Genomic DNA, 15,776 nt, shown 5'->3' with positions numbered 1-15,776 from the left:
TGGTCTTTGAACTTTTCTACCAAAATGAATCTGAGATCTGAGGAGTGTGAGGATCACTGGAACAAATTGAAGTCATAGTCCTATTAATTTAACCAGCTAGAAATGATGCATACTTTGTGAGATGATGCATAATTAATTTAAAAAGGGTAGACTGTGGCTATAAAGGGATGCTCATGGCTAGCCACATTGCTTAGCTGCACAGTGGCATGAAGACTTTCAAATGGTGCTCAACTGTTATGAAAAGGCGTAATGTGTAGAAAGAACACATTCCTTATGCCACTACACTAAGTCCACCTGGCACTATACAGAAGGTTTCAGTGGATTCATAATGCATGTTTCAGTAAAAAATGAGAATTGCGACAAAATGTTTTTCCATTCTTTAATTGTTCAGTTTTGGCGAAGATGTACCTGCTGTATCCTCACACACAAGAGATGAGCCCATTGTGGCTTTTAGCTGCTGTAGACCATCAGTTTTAAAGTCTGATATACTGTATGTTCAGAGCTGACCTTCTGCTCACCACATTTATAGGAGAACTGTATGTGAGGCCTTTCTATTGGTGTGAATGAGTCTCTTCATTCTGTTTTAATGTTTCGTAATAACAAGGCCTTTTTGCCCAGATAAATGTTGTTTACTGGATACTTGTTCTTAATTGTACCACAGTCTGCAAACTTTTGAGATTGTGGTGCATGAAATTCCCATAAGGGAGGTTGAATCACCATTACTGGCACCAACAATCATACAACAGTTAAAGCTGCTTAGGTTATATACCTTGCCCATTTGAAAACTTGGTCAAACAACAGCCTCTTAACCATGTCTGCATGCTGCCCATATACCATATATACTGTAAAGCAGACAAGTGACTGGTTAGGTCAAGGAGCAGCCTATTTTTATTAACAAGCACATTAATAAAGTGGCCTCTGAGCATATGTACTGTGTACACAACACACACTCAAGACATGCATACAATTTACTGCATGTAATAATTATATACAGAGTTAAAAAAAAAGTAGCTGTTGGCATGAAGATGAAAAGGTGAATACAGAAAGTAAGTGCCTCAAAATAAATGTTTAATCATTAAAGTAGTTTGAAATTCACTGCTTTATTGGGACTTTTAATCCCCAAAACTTTATTTGTGAAAGAATGCACAAACACCAATATAAGAGTTGAAACCATTATGAACCATATACCTGCATTGGGGGACAAAGACTGGACAGGTGGGGGACTATATATAACCAAGAGAGTAGCTACAAAAGGAAAAAGAGAAAAGAAGAAATAAATAAGGAAAGGGAGAAACAGGCAAACCAATATCATCTGGATCAGGAATACTACTGGATAGGCAGCCACAGGAATACAGTAGGAAAGTTACAGTGAATAATGGACAATAGTGAGATCATCTTCTAGAAGAGTTAACTATGATAAAAGGAAGAGCATGAGACTTAAGAAAACTCAGAACCAATTAAACTGTTTTGATTTCACACAAGATTCTCTATTTACCTGATACTCAGTTATGTTGATAATACAGAAATGCAGCAGTACATTAAAAAAAAAATCACTGGAAAATTTCTGACTTTGTGCACCTGTAAGTTTTGTAATTTACAAAAAAGAAGTCCATTTGATATCAATATAAACTTATACATACAATATAGCTTTTTTGTACATACTGCCTGATGGTTTTGAATTCACAATTGTGTTTGGGTTTTTATTGAGCGCAAATTTATTATATAAAAATTTCTTTTTCTATTTTAATAAAGGCTTGTGTGTTATCTGAAAAGAACAAAAGGATATAAATAATTAAGCAAAGAAAGGCATTTATATTATATAAGAGGAAAATGCAGAAGTCAAACAATGGGGCACCCAGAAAATAATTATAATACAGTGACTTAATATACTGACATCATTTATTCATGAATTAATTTCATCTTGAAACTGCCTCTTTTTACTTTCCCTACATATACTGTAGGTGGGCATGTATACATACAGTACATACATATTTTGATAGGCAGACAAAAAATGTGTCAGGGTCAAAACTGAAATTTTAGGTTACCCGAACACAATTTGATCACATTTGGAATGTGGTTGCTTTATCTATGTGCATCAGGATGTGGGTCTGAGTACATGATAACAAAAAATTTATCATTCAGTCTGGGAAAAAAAAACTTGACAGTTAGAATTTAAAATGCTAAAAGCCTGTTGATTTTGAGCAAGAAAATTGCTTTAAGGGATGTTACTACACAGAGATAATGGTTTTGCATTTTTCTTCTGCAGAATATAAATACTAAACATAACATACTAGCCATGCTTAATAAAGGCATGATATAGTTAAAGATATCTGGCCCCTACCAACTCATTCTTGGTTCCCATCTCTCTTTCTAGCTCCATCTGCATCTGTTTCTGTTCCTCAGCTTTATTTTGCAAGGATTTGTTCATTTCTTCTTGGTGGTTCAGTTCCTCCAAGGCCATAGACTGCTCTTCCTGTAAGTCTTTGATCTCCTGAAGCCGTTTCTCAAGCTCCTGCTCCAGACGCTCCACCTCCTCTATAAAAGGATTTTTTCAAAATTTCAGCAAACTTTTTTGAACTCAGCCATACTGATCAATTAAATGTTTTACAAGGATAAAAGGGTGTCCCAAAATTCATGTAAGATTTGAATTTGGCGCCATTTGTGCGGTAAAGTGTTGCCAAAAAAAAAAAAAAAAAAAAGACAGCGTGACAGCTCACAGTTCAGAGCGCTACACGAAAGAACAACACATTTTCATTGTTGAGCAATATTTTAAAAATAATGAAGGTTTGGCAGCTACAGTTCGCAATTTTCGTACAAAATATGGTCAGAATAGTGAGTTAACTTCATCAACTGTGAAGAGATTAATTAAAAAATTCAGGGAGACTGGATCAATTAGTGATCTTAGACACTCTGGCCGTCCTTCAACAAGTCTTTCAACACAAAACATCGAAGCAGTTCGTGAGAATGTTGCTGAGAGTCCAGGAACATCAATTCAGCACCGTGGTCAAGAATAGAACATTTCCAGAAGCTCTCTACAGCGTATTCTCACGAAAGATTTGCATCTTCATGCTTACAAAGTTCAACTGAGTCAAGAACTGAAGCCTACTGACCACGCACAGCGAAGAGAGTTCGTTGAATGGATTTTGGTACAACAAGTGAATGCCAATTTTTCAAACAAAATCATCTTCAGCGATGAGGCTCATTTTCATCTTGATGGCTTCGTTAATCGTAAAAATTGTTGCATTTGGGGTTCAGAAAATCCACGAGTGATTGTTTGAAGTCTAAGGTTTATGCCATCAAGCCCACGACCACCCACGCCTTGAAGGAGGAAATTGAGCGCTGTATCAACGAAATTCAGCCACATTTATGCAAAAACGGTCATGGAAAATTTCGACAAAAGAGTGCGTATGTGCCAGCAAAGCCATGGAGGCCATTTACCCGATATGCTATTCCATACATAACCCTATACTGTATACTTTATGAATCAATTAAAAATGTACAATTTTTAATTAAAAACCTGTGTTCTCTATCAAAATTACTTCTTGCGTGAATTTTGGGACACCTTCTAGATAATATTCTAGTCATTTAACATTCTCAAATATAAATAATCCAGTTTTGGTTGTACAAGAGTATTAGCCCATCCTTGCACAACTGAGCACAAGGTGGGAATCAACTCTGAACAGGGCAGTAATCAATCATCGTTCATTTTCATAAATTTAGAAACCGCCAAAGAAACCTTTGTGCACATTATTTGAGAATAAGGTTGAGAAACTGGAGAATTCAGAAAAAAAAACTATGCAGAAAGGAGTGAAACATGCAAACTCCACACAGACTGCAAACGGGTACAGGATTCTCAAAACTCAAAATATCTTGGGAAATACAACTGACCACTGTGCCCACCATCATCATGGCTCGACTATTAAGTCTGTAAATTGTTTAAGCAATGCATTTTTAAAAAGCATGAGCTTTAGTTTAACAGTCAAGAGTAGCTTTGGTAGTTCGCTCTCCTCTTTCTCTTGAGTGAGGGTTGAATTTTGCTCTGTTAAGCTTGATTATATGGAATATTATCTGTTTCTAATTAAAATCAATTTAAAAAAAAATTTTCCCACTAAAGTATAAAAGTGAATAATTGCATTTCTAAACATAAGTGGCATAACATCCATGTTGGTAGTTTACAGCTTATTTTAGCAACAGATCATTGATCTGCTTTTCAAACCCAGGACGATGAATCTGTCAGGCATTGTGCTAACTAACAACCATCATTTAACTCATTCAATTTGTAATATCAAAACCAACAGAGAATAACACATAAAATACATATACAATACAGTATAAACAACTAAAACATATTACTACATTAATTAATATTATTGCATTAATAGGCTTAGCTTTTAAAAGAGTGTTTGTTCGACCTTCATGTCCATAGACATCTTAATGTATCTTCTGCTTCAATTTTATCAACTGTTCATGCACACTGAAAATTGTAGCTAGTCTATCAAGTCATGTCATGGCAATAATGGGATCATTCAAAATTTCCTTACCATATAAACATTAGCTGCCAGTCAGTCTCTGTTTAGGATAAGATTCAGCTGTCAACACTATCTTTCAGAGCACAAACTTCTATTTCTACTGTTGGGTACAGTAAATCAATGTTTCTAGAGGAATCACTGATGTGATGTGGTGGATTATTAAACTTCTTAAATGAGTATGAGGCAATGTATTTTAGATATGACTTTTTTTTTGTTCACTACCACAAAGTTTTGTTCTTTAATGGATTTAGCTATTGATGCTGTCCCTCACCCCACTAATCAAAAACAGGTGCCAGTACCACAGATTTAGGGGTGGGTGACTCGAGCTGGGACAAACACATTCTTCAGCCATTTGACACACAGTAAGTTAGACATAATTTGAGGCTTGCCGCTCAACCTCACACACACGTCTTTGGGACATGAAATGAAAACTGGAGTGTCTAGAAAAAAAACATGTAGATCCAGAAAACATGTGCAAGCTCAACAGACAGCAAAAAGATATGGGATTTATATCCTGGTCACTGGATCTACGAGATAGCAGTGCTTGCCACAGTTCCAATCTTTTGCCCTATATCAAGCTCTTGTGCATATAAAAATTTTCTAACATTTTTGCTAAACTTATTAATCAACTTTTTGATCAGGTCAGGACACCATCAATCAACATAAGAAATGACAGATTCTTCTGCATTCTAAAACAACCTTATTAATTTTACTCATGGAAAAGTAAACATCACAAGAAGTAAACACTTTTGTGGCTAATGCAGGATTTCCAAGTCTTTCTCACCTAAATGAAAGCGTTCATGTGCCAATTGTCGCTCCTCTTCAGTGACTGGTTGCTCGTCCAGAAATTCCACTGATCGCAGGTGGAACACCACAAAAAGCCTGTAATGTGGTAAAGTGGCTAGAGGATTTTCTGCCAAGACTAGTTTTGTGAGGTCTTTCAGTGGTTTTAGCTTAGTGATATCATATAGCTGAAGAAACAAATACATAAAATGAGGAATTTTCAAGATACTGTACAATAATTATATATAATAAAATATACTGTATGCATATACCACATTTATATTATTATATCATATGTCAGGAAGCAACTGACCAATCAGAGTGAACACATAAAGTGGCTGTTAATCTGGTAGAAAAGGACAAGACATTTCAAGAATATTGCAAACAAAACCCAGGTATCAATGTACTAACTATAGTAAAGTTGAAGGGTACAGTATGGTCATTTACAGTAAAATGTACAGTACATGTACAGTAACACAAACAAAGCACAAATAAAGTATTATTCTCTTGGGGATAATAACAAAAAGCATGGCTAATACTAACTGTCTGAACTCACTTACTATGTTAATTGCTCAAATTTAAATTAAGCATGTATTACAGGGGACTACAGTTGCCACAGAAGACTTTCGTTGTGTTTTAACAAGCCAATCAAACAAGTTATGCTAGCTGCAAGAAGACAAATACATAATAATAATAATCAGAATTAAAAAGTCTTATTTTGGAAGACAATCTTCTTTAAAAACTAAAAGAAAAACAAAGAGTGAACGCCAAACTGAAGTGAGACAGCAAATGGCAGAGAAGTCTAAAGGAACTCAGAGCAAGAGATAAAAAGGGAAATAAACACTTGGCTGTAGGTAAACTGTTAGGATCCATTGGGGGAAAAAATCCACTTACATGTCTAGTTAATGTACTAGTGAGTTTGGGGTGTAACTATAATCTCTCCACCTCTTTCACAGTTACTTAGACTCTGTCACCTCTGCAGTGATGAGGCTGACTTCTTTTATGATGCACTCAGAATGAGGATTTTCTTCTCTGACAACCTTCTCATACTGTGGACAGTTGTCTCAATCAAGCCAAGAGTAAAACTTGTAACATCCACACTAAGAGCAACCCCAATAATGAAACTCGCATCTTGCAGGTTCTTCCCTTCCTCCCTAACACTCCATCTCTGTCACGGCTAATCAAATAAAATTTCACCATTTTGCAGACTGATCCTTCCACAGGAGCCCTTTTCTCTCCAACTATACTCCTTTGATCTCCTTCCGTTGACTACCTAACCTATGCAAACATCTCTGTAGCTCACATCTCAGTGGAAAGCCACATTTCTCACCAGGCTGTTTGAGCTGTAACAGGAGCTACTGTGTCACTGGCAAATATGTCACCAACAATACCCTTGTTTAATATAGAATTTGCCAGCAGGACCTTATACAACAGGTCTTTTGCCAAATCAAAAAACTTATTTACTGGATTTCTTGTAAGAAGTGTCACACCATCTACATAGGTGAAACAGGGAGACAGCTACCAGGCCATTTCAGAGAGCACATTCAAGCCATTAAAATCAAAGACCTCACAAGCTTACTGTAGAAGATTTCACATCCCTTGGCCAGTGTCACATTAATCTCTCTATTTGTGCTCTTTCACAGGGTTTTCAAGACACTTTTCAAAGAAAAACTGAAGAAGCTCAGCTCATTCTCACCATGGGAATCACAGATTTCTCAGTTTCAATGACTGACTAACTTTAAACTCTCTAACTTCACCTCCTCCAACTTTTTCTCATATTCCTTGGCTTTGTTTCATTCTTCCTCTCCTAGATGTTACCTGGTTTTTATTTTTCAGTTGCACACCTGATGAAGGCTACATTGAAGGCAGACGAAACATTGTGTCTTTAACCTTGTTTCCAATTTAGTGTAAGAAATAACTTTTAACATATGTTATTTACTCAAAAAAAGTACTGTCTACTGCCGCAAAAGGCCATCCAAATGGGCTACAATGCTGTCATAGGGAAACAAACTGTGTGTAATATCCATTTCCCGTTAACAGGTTCAGAATAACAAAAAAACTACAGGGAAATTGTGTTTGTAGTGCTTTAGAAGTGAACAACAAAAGATTCCACTTAACTGACTGGCCAAAGTAGCCAGCATTGGTAGCCACAGTTTGTCTGCACCTTTTCTTTTATTATTTTCTTTCTTTGTTTTCTATACTGCTATGGCCTTTTTGTGTATCATTCCGTTTTGCCATTACTCAAGGCTAAGCAGAAGCCCTAGAGGCCTATTCCTAATTTGCAACATGGAAACAGAAACAAAATAATAGACTGCACTTACTGAAGAGATTCTGTTCTGCCTAAGGTTCAAGGTCTGCAGAGATCGTAATTTTTTCCCAACCCAAGCTGGTACATTCTCAATTTCATTTCCAGAAAAGTTTAGATGCCTGAGTTGTGTCATATGCTCCAGGCCTTCAATTTTTCTAAAAACAAATAGAAAGGAATTACATAAAATTTATGAACTGTGAATAAATACAGATTAGTGAATTTCAAAATTATTTGATTAAAAAAATAAATTGAAAAACAAAAAAATCATGCTGGATTTAAATTCAGAATGCTAGATTCATGAGATATAATCACTACTCCCTGAACAATGTACCATCCTCAAACACAGTAAGCAGGAAAAATCCATCTTACTCAGTTGGCACAAGAACAGAAGAAGAAGGAGGGAAAAAAAAAAACCAAAACTTACTTTTCTGCCAGTCCACCATCTGCCAAACACCTTTACTCACAAACTCACAAAATACCTTTTTGGAGCAGCCAATCAGTCTAAAAAAAACTTTACATATGTATATCCAGAAAGAATTTTTAAGCACCACACAGAAGATACTCAGCTGGAATTAAACTGGGATCCACACACTGGTAGATGGCAGCAATTCTTACTATGGCAGCTTATGTATTTCAAATAATGCAGAAGACATCAATGCAACAAGTGCTGAATGTAGCTGCTAGAATCTTAACTAGGAAAAGAAAATTCGAGCACATCTCTCCAGTTCTGATGTCACTACTTTGGTGACCCGTGCCATTTAGAATTGACTTTAAAATACTGCTTATGGTTTACAAAGCCTTAAATAATCTCGCTTCTTCCTATATTTCGGAATGCCTTTCACCTTAAACTCCAAATCGTAACCTTAGATCTTCAAATGAGTGTCTGCTTATAATTCCAAGAGCTAAACTTAAAAGAAGTGGTGAGGCAGCCTTCTGCTGTTATGCACCTAAAATCTGGAATAGCTTACCGGTAGAAATTTACCAGGCTAATATGGTAGAGCACTTTAAAAAAACTGCTAAAAACTCATTATTTTAACATGGCTTTCTCAGAGCTACATTTTAGTTTAACCCTGATATTCTGTATATGCTTATAATAATCTTTTTTTTCGTGGCTCCGAAATTCGTACTAACCCCTGCTTTCTCTGCTGTTCTTTTTCTGGTTTTCTGTGGTGGCGATCTGTGCTATCACCACCCGATCAATGCACCATGTAGTCCCTATATTGATGGATTGAAGGCCAGAGGTCCACATGACCAACATCATCTAATTCTTCCACGTGGAGCCTGAAAACTATGAGGACTGAGTGACATCATTTATGTTAGGTAGAATGCTTAGAGGGGGCTAGGAGGGCTAGTGGTCTGGAACCCCAGAAGACTTTTTTTTCTGTCCTCCCTGGCCATTGGACCTTACTTTTACTCTATGTTAATTAGTATTACCTAATTTTATTTTTAATTTTTTTCTTTCTTCATCCTGTACAGCAGGGCTATTCAATTGGTGGCCCGCAGGCCACATGCGGCCCAGAATCAACCTCCGAGTGGCCCAGCCCGTGGTTCCGCCCATAGATAATAAATTAATATATATTATTCATAAATTGTTATTTAATATAATTTAATATATATATAATAATATATATATATATAATATATATATATATATATAATATATATATATATAATATATATATATATTATATTATATAAATATATATAGTATATTAATATAAATATAAAGTATTATGTTTTTCAATAAATTTGTTTGTGTTGGTTTTAAAATTTGTCATTACGAGCTGCTTTGCCGCTAAAATGACTGGCCCAGCTAACCTTCTTGGTTTGACAATCTGGCCCAACTGAATTTGTAATTGAATAGCCCTGCTGTACAGTACTTTGAGCTACATCATGTGTATGAAAATGTGCTATATAAATAAATGTTGTTGTTTTTGTTCAATATCATCTAGTAAGCTAATTGACAATAGCTGCTTTTGGGAGAATCATTTAAACCACTGAAAAAGAAGCAACATAATTAAAAATAGATACCCACCCAAGTTTTCTTTCGTATCATGTATAGTAAATGTATGTTAATGTAGCACATATTACTATAAATTATCATATAATAATACAAAAACCGCTTAGAATTTAAGCAACTCCCTAAAACATTTCCAGATCATGTTTTGTTTGCTCTCCTCATTAAGTGCTGTTCACACTTATTCGATGTATAAACTTATTTCACAGTTCTAAAGGTGCTTTAGAGTAGTAGTTTACTGGAGGTGTAAAGTAACCATATACAGTAGCTTATATATATAAGGCATATTTAGTATCCAGAAATATTTAAGGTATTCAGGTCACCAGAGAGTTTAAATAAATAATGAATGGACTGAAAGCCAAGATACACTACACACTTCAAGATTTGTGTTGGATTCCAGTTAGAAATTACTTATAAAAATAACATTTATGATCTTTTAATTGCACAGTTTGTGGCCCCTGTAATTTTTCTATTCAAAATACAAATACATTTTAAAAAAATATTTCCAGGATTTCTAAAAGCTGTTTCATTTTAAGTACAAATCATTACATATATATAACTTTAACCTAAAATTGTAGAAAAATATCAAAATTGAATTATATAGGTCTCCATAGAAGGCACATTTGTTTTAGCTGTTGATGGTGGCAGAATTGCAAAGCAAACCTTTATTGTGTAGATCCAAGGAAGAAAGATGGAGGGGATCAGTCCCACATTCACATATTTGCAGGAAAAAGGGTCTTTAGTTTGTAATATTTTTCACTGTGGCATGGTCAGGCATTGTTTCCATGCAACTTTGCGCTTATCCTCAACATTTGAGCATGTTAATTTGAGTACCACTACACAAGTAGCATTGTGCATAAACATTCCCTTTAAAAATATCCTAGCTTAGAAAAGGTGGAAAAAAGGAGAATATAGATAATCCCATTAAAACATTTTTGCCATGGGGGAAATGTTTATCAAAACTCAAATGTCAATGTAAAAATTTTGAGACCAAGTATACTGGTGATGTCCTGTGCGTACTGGGCTATGCAGTAGTTTGAACAGTCAATGTCAAAGCCTTGTGGTGGTACAACAGTAGAGGGACCGATTTCTGTTTTGACCTTCAATTTTTGCACCCTATATTTAACCCCATCATGCAATGGTGGCTATCAATTAGGTTTCTTCAACTAGATAAATTAATGTGTAGACCCAATGGGGAAAAAAACACTGTTATGAAGTCAAATTCAATCAGACTTTCAATGGCAAGAGTGGACAATTTCGGGCCTTGATGGTCAATAGTTGCTGCCTATGTTAGCCAGTCCGACAATGGGAGATATTTTGCCTACTAGTAATCCATGGTTATTTGTATCGTCAGGTGAATTTTGACCCTTTTCCAATACTGTCAGTCTAAATCTGTTCTATTTTAAGCTCACTGGTCTGTAGTGATCCTGTGATTTCTTACATTTGCATACCACTTGTGTTGGGCAGTTGGTGGTAGGAATGACGGCTTCTAATTAATTAAATATGTGGTAACTCATGATGGAAAATAAAATTAAATGTGGGCAGCAGTTAAGCAAACTGTTCATATAATTACTGTCTCCATTTCACCTCCAGGATAGCAATTTCACAATAATTAAAACCTGCAGCCACTGCAGTTCTACTAGTCCAAATATGTTAATCCCAAGGGTTGCATAATGTAAAATAAAATAACATTTTCAAAAACATTTAAACCACTTTGGATTCCTATGGTATTATGTGGCCATGTCACTTAATTTCTATGCAATTTCTCAAATGCCATGAGCATTGAAGAGGTTGAAATGTTTTCCTTTCCCCTTATCTGGTACCTGATTTGGTTGTTGGATAGATGGAGCTCTTTCAATTTCAGCTGTTTGTCCAGTTTTTCGATTTTCTGAATCATGTTGTTGCTTAGGTGCAATATTTGCAGTTTTTCTAGCTTCTCCAAGTTTTCAATAAACTATAGAATGAGAACAAACAAATGTAATTCATTAGAGACAAATAAATGTTTGGAACGGTCACTACAAAGGCCATGTTCTGGTATCCTGTATGTGTCACAAAATAAATTGATATCATTAAAATGTCTGAAAAATCCAGTATGTTTGAGTATTCTTCACTATATTTATTAATTTATTTTTAACATAGAATTCTAACATTATAATCAGAATACATGCCATTAACCATTTCATTTCTGAATGTATTTAGTTCTCTTTCAAATTCTAAAGATATATTGTTAGCTCACAATGCCAGACTGGTAGAAAAGATAAGACCCACCTGTTCTCTGCTACTTTCAGAATATGGCACTGATATTTTGTCTCTGACATTTACTATTTCCTCCAGTCACCATATCCCTGCTTGTATTGGGTACTGTGCTGTTATCCTGTTTTCCTTATGTCCCTAAGTATATTTTTTATATAAATTAATTTTGATTAAGACTCAATAAAAAGGGTTACACAAATGAATAAATTATGGCACAAAACTTCCACATATCTTGCATAAATGTTTCCCTTCAGTTTCAGAAAGGCTCCAAATAATTAGAATGACTTTTGTAGGGTGTTACTAGATTTTTATTTTATTGAATACAGGGCCCTTATAAATTTGTTAAAAAAATCTTTTAATTGTTCAATATTTCTAACTGGAACCAAAACTAGAAAGCACATCACCTCTACAAGACCTAAGATTGTGAAACCCTTGTCTTAGTGCTATAAGCAATTCAATGCTGTCATACCTTGAGCTTCTTGCCTCCGCTCTTTGCCAATGAGAGGTTTAAAGACTGCACCAGAGCTAGATTCTCTTGTTGAGATATTTTCTTTATCAGTCCTTCCGTTAAATAACGAATGCCAGGATTTGGCTTTTCACCTGAGAAACAAACCATATTAAGCTTTTACACTGTATTTATTTACCTGATACTTGTGGCAAAAAGTTGCTTATATTTTCTTTGATGTTATGAATCATACATTTGTGTATTCAAATAAAATTCTGATTTGAGTGCTGAACAGAGTGCTGACTGGGACAAAACAATCAATGGCCACAGTGTGCCACATTAGAAAACACACTGCTCTGATGAGATAATGATTCTTCCAGAAGCCAGTGTGTTCCGTTTGATGCATGGCCTTTTAAATAGGTTTCACAGTGGAGAATGAAGTAACATGTTGGTGTAGCCCTGAAAATGTGTCATATGGAAGTCACAAAATGCCTTTAAAGTGTTTAAATGCCCGATCTGAATAAACTCATGAGGAACAAGGCACCCACATGGATTCACAGAGTGTGCCATGCCCTTACTCTCTTTCTATGTCTACTGATGTTACAGCAGAGCAATCTTTTTCAGTCTTGATCATGTAAAGCACAAGTTGCTGCTGGTTCTGGTCAAAACAACATGTCAACCTGTGGCCTACATCTACTTTTATTTAAATAATTTCTAATGATACCTCTTTTTCCTGTTTCTGCCTTTAATGCTCCAGTTCAGAATGGCTATCTACGCTTTGAAAGAAAAGAAAAAAAGACCAAAGCTGTATGATTTATGCAGAACACTGAATTCGCCCTCAATGAACCACTGAGAAGATCTTGTTACCTGGCTCCTGTTTAAGTTTTTGTATTAATCTACTTAATATAGTTGTTGAACCTTGCTAATCAGGAAAGGGCTACAAAGCTATTTGGAACAGAGTTAGAATCTTCTCAGGAAGGGAAAGCCAGCCAAAATGACCGCAAGAGCATAGCAAAGACTTATTTAAGAAGTCATGGAGGATCTAAGAAAAACATGCAAACAAACTGCAAACCTCTCTAGCATCATCTTGGGTACAAGACTCTGTGATAAGAAAGAGACTGAGGAAAAATGGGATTAATTGTAGAGTAGCAAGGTGGAAACCTCTGCTATCCAAGAGTAACATCACTGCTGTCTTACATTTGCAAAGAACCACCTGGATGTTTTGGAATAATCTGCGTTTGACTTGCTTGTCCATAGCACAACTCTTTGGATGACACACATCCCATTATGTTTGGTGTTAAATAGTAAGAGGATCCTACCTACAATAAAATATTGGGGGAGGGGTCTAGTGTGATGGTGTTGGATACTTTGAAAAAATTGATGGTATTTAAGGAACCATAAATTCTTAACTTTACCACAATATTCTTAAAAAGAATGACTGATCATCTATCTGTGACATGAAGGTAAAGTGTAATTGGATTACACAGCAGGTTAATGACCCAAAACACAAATAAGTCTACAACTGAATACTTCAGAAGAAATAAAATTAAAGTTTTGCAGTGGCCTAGTAAAAATCCTGAGATGAACCCAAAAGAGATGCTGTGGTGGGACCTGAAATGAGCAGTTCACGTTTTCAAGTTTACCAATATATCTGAAATAAACCAGAAGAGTGGGTGAAAATTCCTTAACAGTCCTGTGAAAGAGTGTTATCAAAATACAGGAAGTGTTTAGTTGCTACTATTCCAGCTGAAGGTGCTGCGTACAAGTATTAAAACTGTGGGGGAAATGATTTTATCTCATGAGTGTTCAGGGCATTGGCCTAATAAATAATCATTTAAAAACTTTATTGCATGATAACGTAGGACCCCTTTCTCTAATACTGCATTTTGTCTGAAATTCTGAGGTAATTCATTGTGTAAAATATGCAAAAACATATTAAAAGGTCAAATATTTTTTCACAGCACTATATTTGTAATGTGTTATTTGCATTTTCCATTAATTTTTAAACTTTAACAATTTAGAAGTAATGGACAGATTAAAAAAATATCAAATTAAAAGTGTAGCTGTAAAAATAAAGTAAATGACTCAAGTATTAAAATCTATGATTGTAATATATTGTTCTTTTTCAATTTATTTTAGAAAAGGAAAATTTATAATTGGGTGTACTTTAGTTAGGTTGCAGCACAGCATATTATACTTATACAGGTTATTCAACAGTTTTATAAAATGTTCTAAAATACTCAAGTTGTCAGGTCTGAAAATACAAATTAAATTTTAGAAAATTAGCAGGGTTAATTATTGAAATTTTTAAAAAAATGTCAGGAAATAACACATGATTAAGAAACTGGGTAAACTAAAATGGTATTGTTAACATTATTGTACAACAAAATTAAAAAAAAAAAGAAAACACAAACAGAGAAACCCCATTAACCCAATCGCTCCCAGAAATTACTTCTACATAAGTATTGCACAGATTACCATCATTTTCCTGTAATTCAGAGCCACCGGCATCACTCTCCTCTGTGAACGTCACTTGTTGACCCACTGCTTTAGGGAAACTAACAGGAGAAGGAGTCCTAGTCCTCGGATTGGACAGAGAAGAGCCTGGGCTTAGGGAGCGTGGTGGAGATAAAAACACCTTCCCTCCAGTGGCTTTCTGCTGCTTACTTTTCTTCATGATGGCTGAAGCTCTTAGTCAAGCATGTCATAGAAATCTATAAAATAAGTCAAGAGGATCAGTGAGCACGTTATTTAAGTTAATAATCCTGTGTTTAGTTTCAGAAGTAGCATACTGGTAAAAAATGTCCAAAAATAATTTATTAATTTCACGTTAGTCATTTAAAGCTAGTCAGGATGGTCATAATATACACTGGAATTATGATTTCGGCTACACTTTTAAACACATGACCAAGGTACAATTTCATTTTAAATTTGAATCAGTGTGGGAATTGCCAACTATTAATAAACATACAGAGCAAGTAATTTAAATATTAGGTATTTATATATTTCTAACCCTCACAATGATTTTGAGTCAAATTTGACACACTTTGTGTTTGAAATCAGAAAAAGCGCCCTACATTTCATCTGTTCAGAATGAATCTTTGTAGCATTTCCCCAATTTATCTAGTATATTTAAGAGTGTGTGTCTTCAAGTGCATTCTGTGATGGACTGTCATCATAGTCAACACTGGTTTCATCCCAATGCTCGACTCTACAAAGCAGCTACAGAAAAGAGACAAAGATATTTTTTTCTCTTAAATGTAACTTGGAGGCATTGTTCAAATTTATACAAGAAGCGAAGTTTCTGGAGTGGGAGAATGGCGGAGTCTTCTGGAATGTAATGGCTAAACTGAACTCCAAACCAAAAGACTGATAATTCAGTTCCTGCTTCTGTCCCACTGTGTGATCCTGCGGAATTCGTTAACATGCCTGTGTTTCAAA

At 35.3% G+C, this 15,776-nt stretch overlaps 1 protein-coding gene across 2 annotated transcripts in view; it reads right to left on the bottom strand.

The window, feature by feature from the left end:
- Window positions 1-15,776, bottom strand: part of cntrl (centriolin) — a 110,006-nt gene that overhangs the window by 91,999 nt on the left and 2,231 nt on the right. The window contains exons 2-8 of one of the 2 annotated variants that reach the window (XM_051931951.1): window positions 14,814-15,049; window positions 12,360-12,490; window positions 11,461-11,591; window positions 7,634-7,775; window positions 5,314-5,500; window positions 2,342-2,535; window positions 1,189-1,245 (exon numbers count right to left, since the gene is read on the bottom strand). In XM_051931951.1, the coding sequence (XP_051787911.1) occupies window positions 1,189-1,245; window positions 2,342-2,535; window positions 5,314-5,500; window positions 7,634-7,775; window positions 11,461-11,591; window positions 12,360-12,490; window positions 14,814-15,012 (1,041 nt within the window). In that variant the 5' untranslated portion in view covers window positions 15,013-15,049. The remainder of the gene's footprint in view (window positions 1-1,188; window positions 1,246-2,341; window positions 2,536-5,313; window positions 5,501-7,633; window positions 7,776-11,460; window positions 11,592-12,359; window positions 12,491-14,813; window positions 15,050-15,776) is intronic. The other variant, XM_028808551.2, reaches the window with a different exon arrangement.

The sequence above is a fragment of the Erpetoichthys calabaricus genome, chromosome 9 (assembly GCF_900747795.2).
Source record: "Erpetoichthys calabaricus chromosome 9, fErpCal1.3, whole genome shotgun sequence".
Taxonomy (NCBI): Eukaryota; Metazoa; Chordata; class Cladistia; order Polypteriformes; family Polypteridae; genus Erpetoichthys; species Erpetoichthys calabaricus.
The sequence above is the reverse complement of the archived record's forward strand: the minus strand, read 5'-3'. Positions and strand labels throughout refer to the sequence as shown.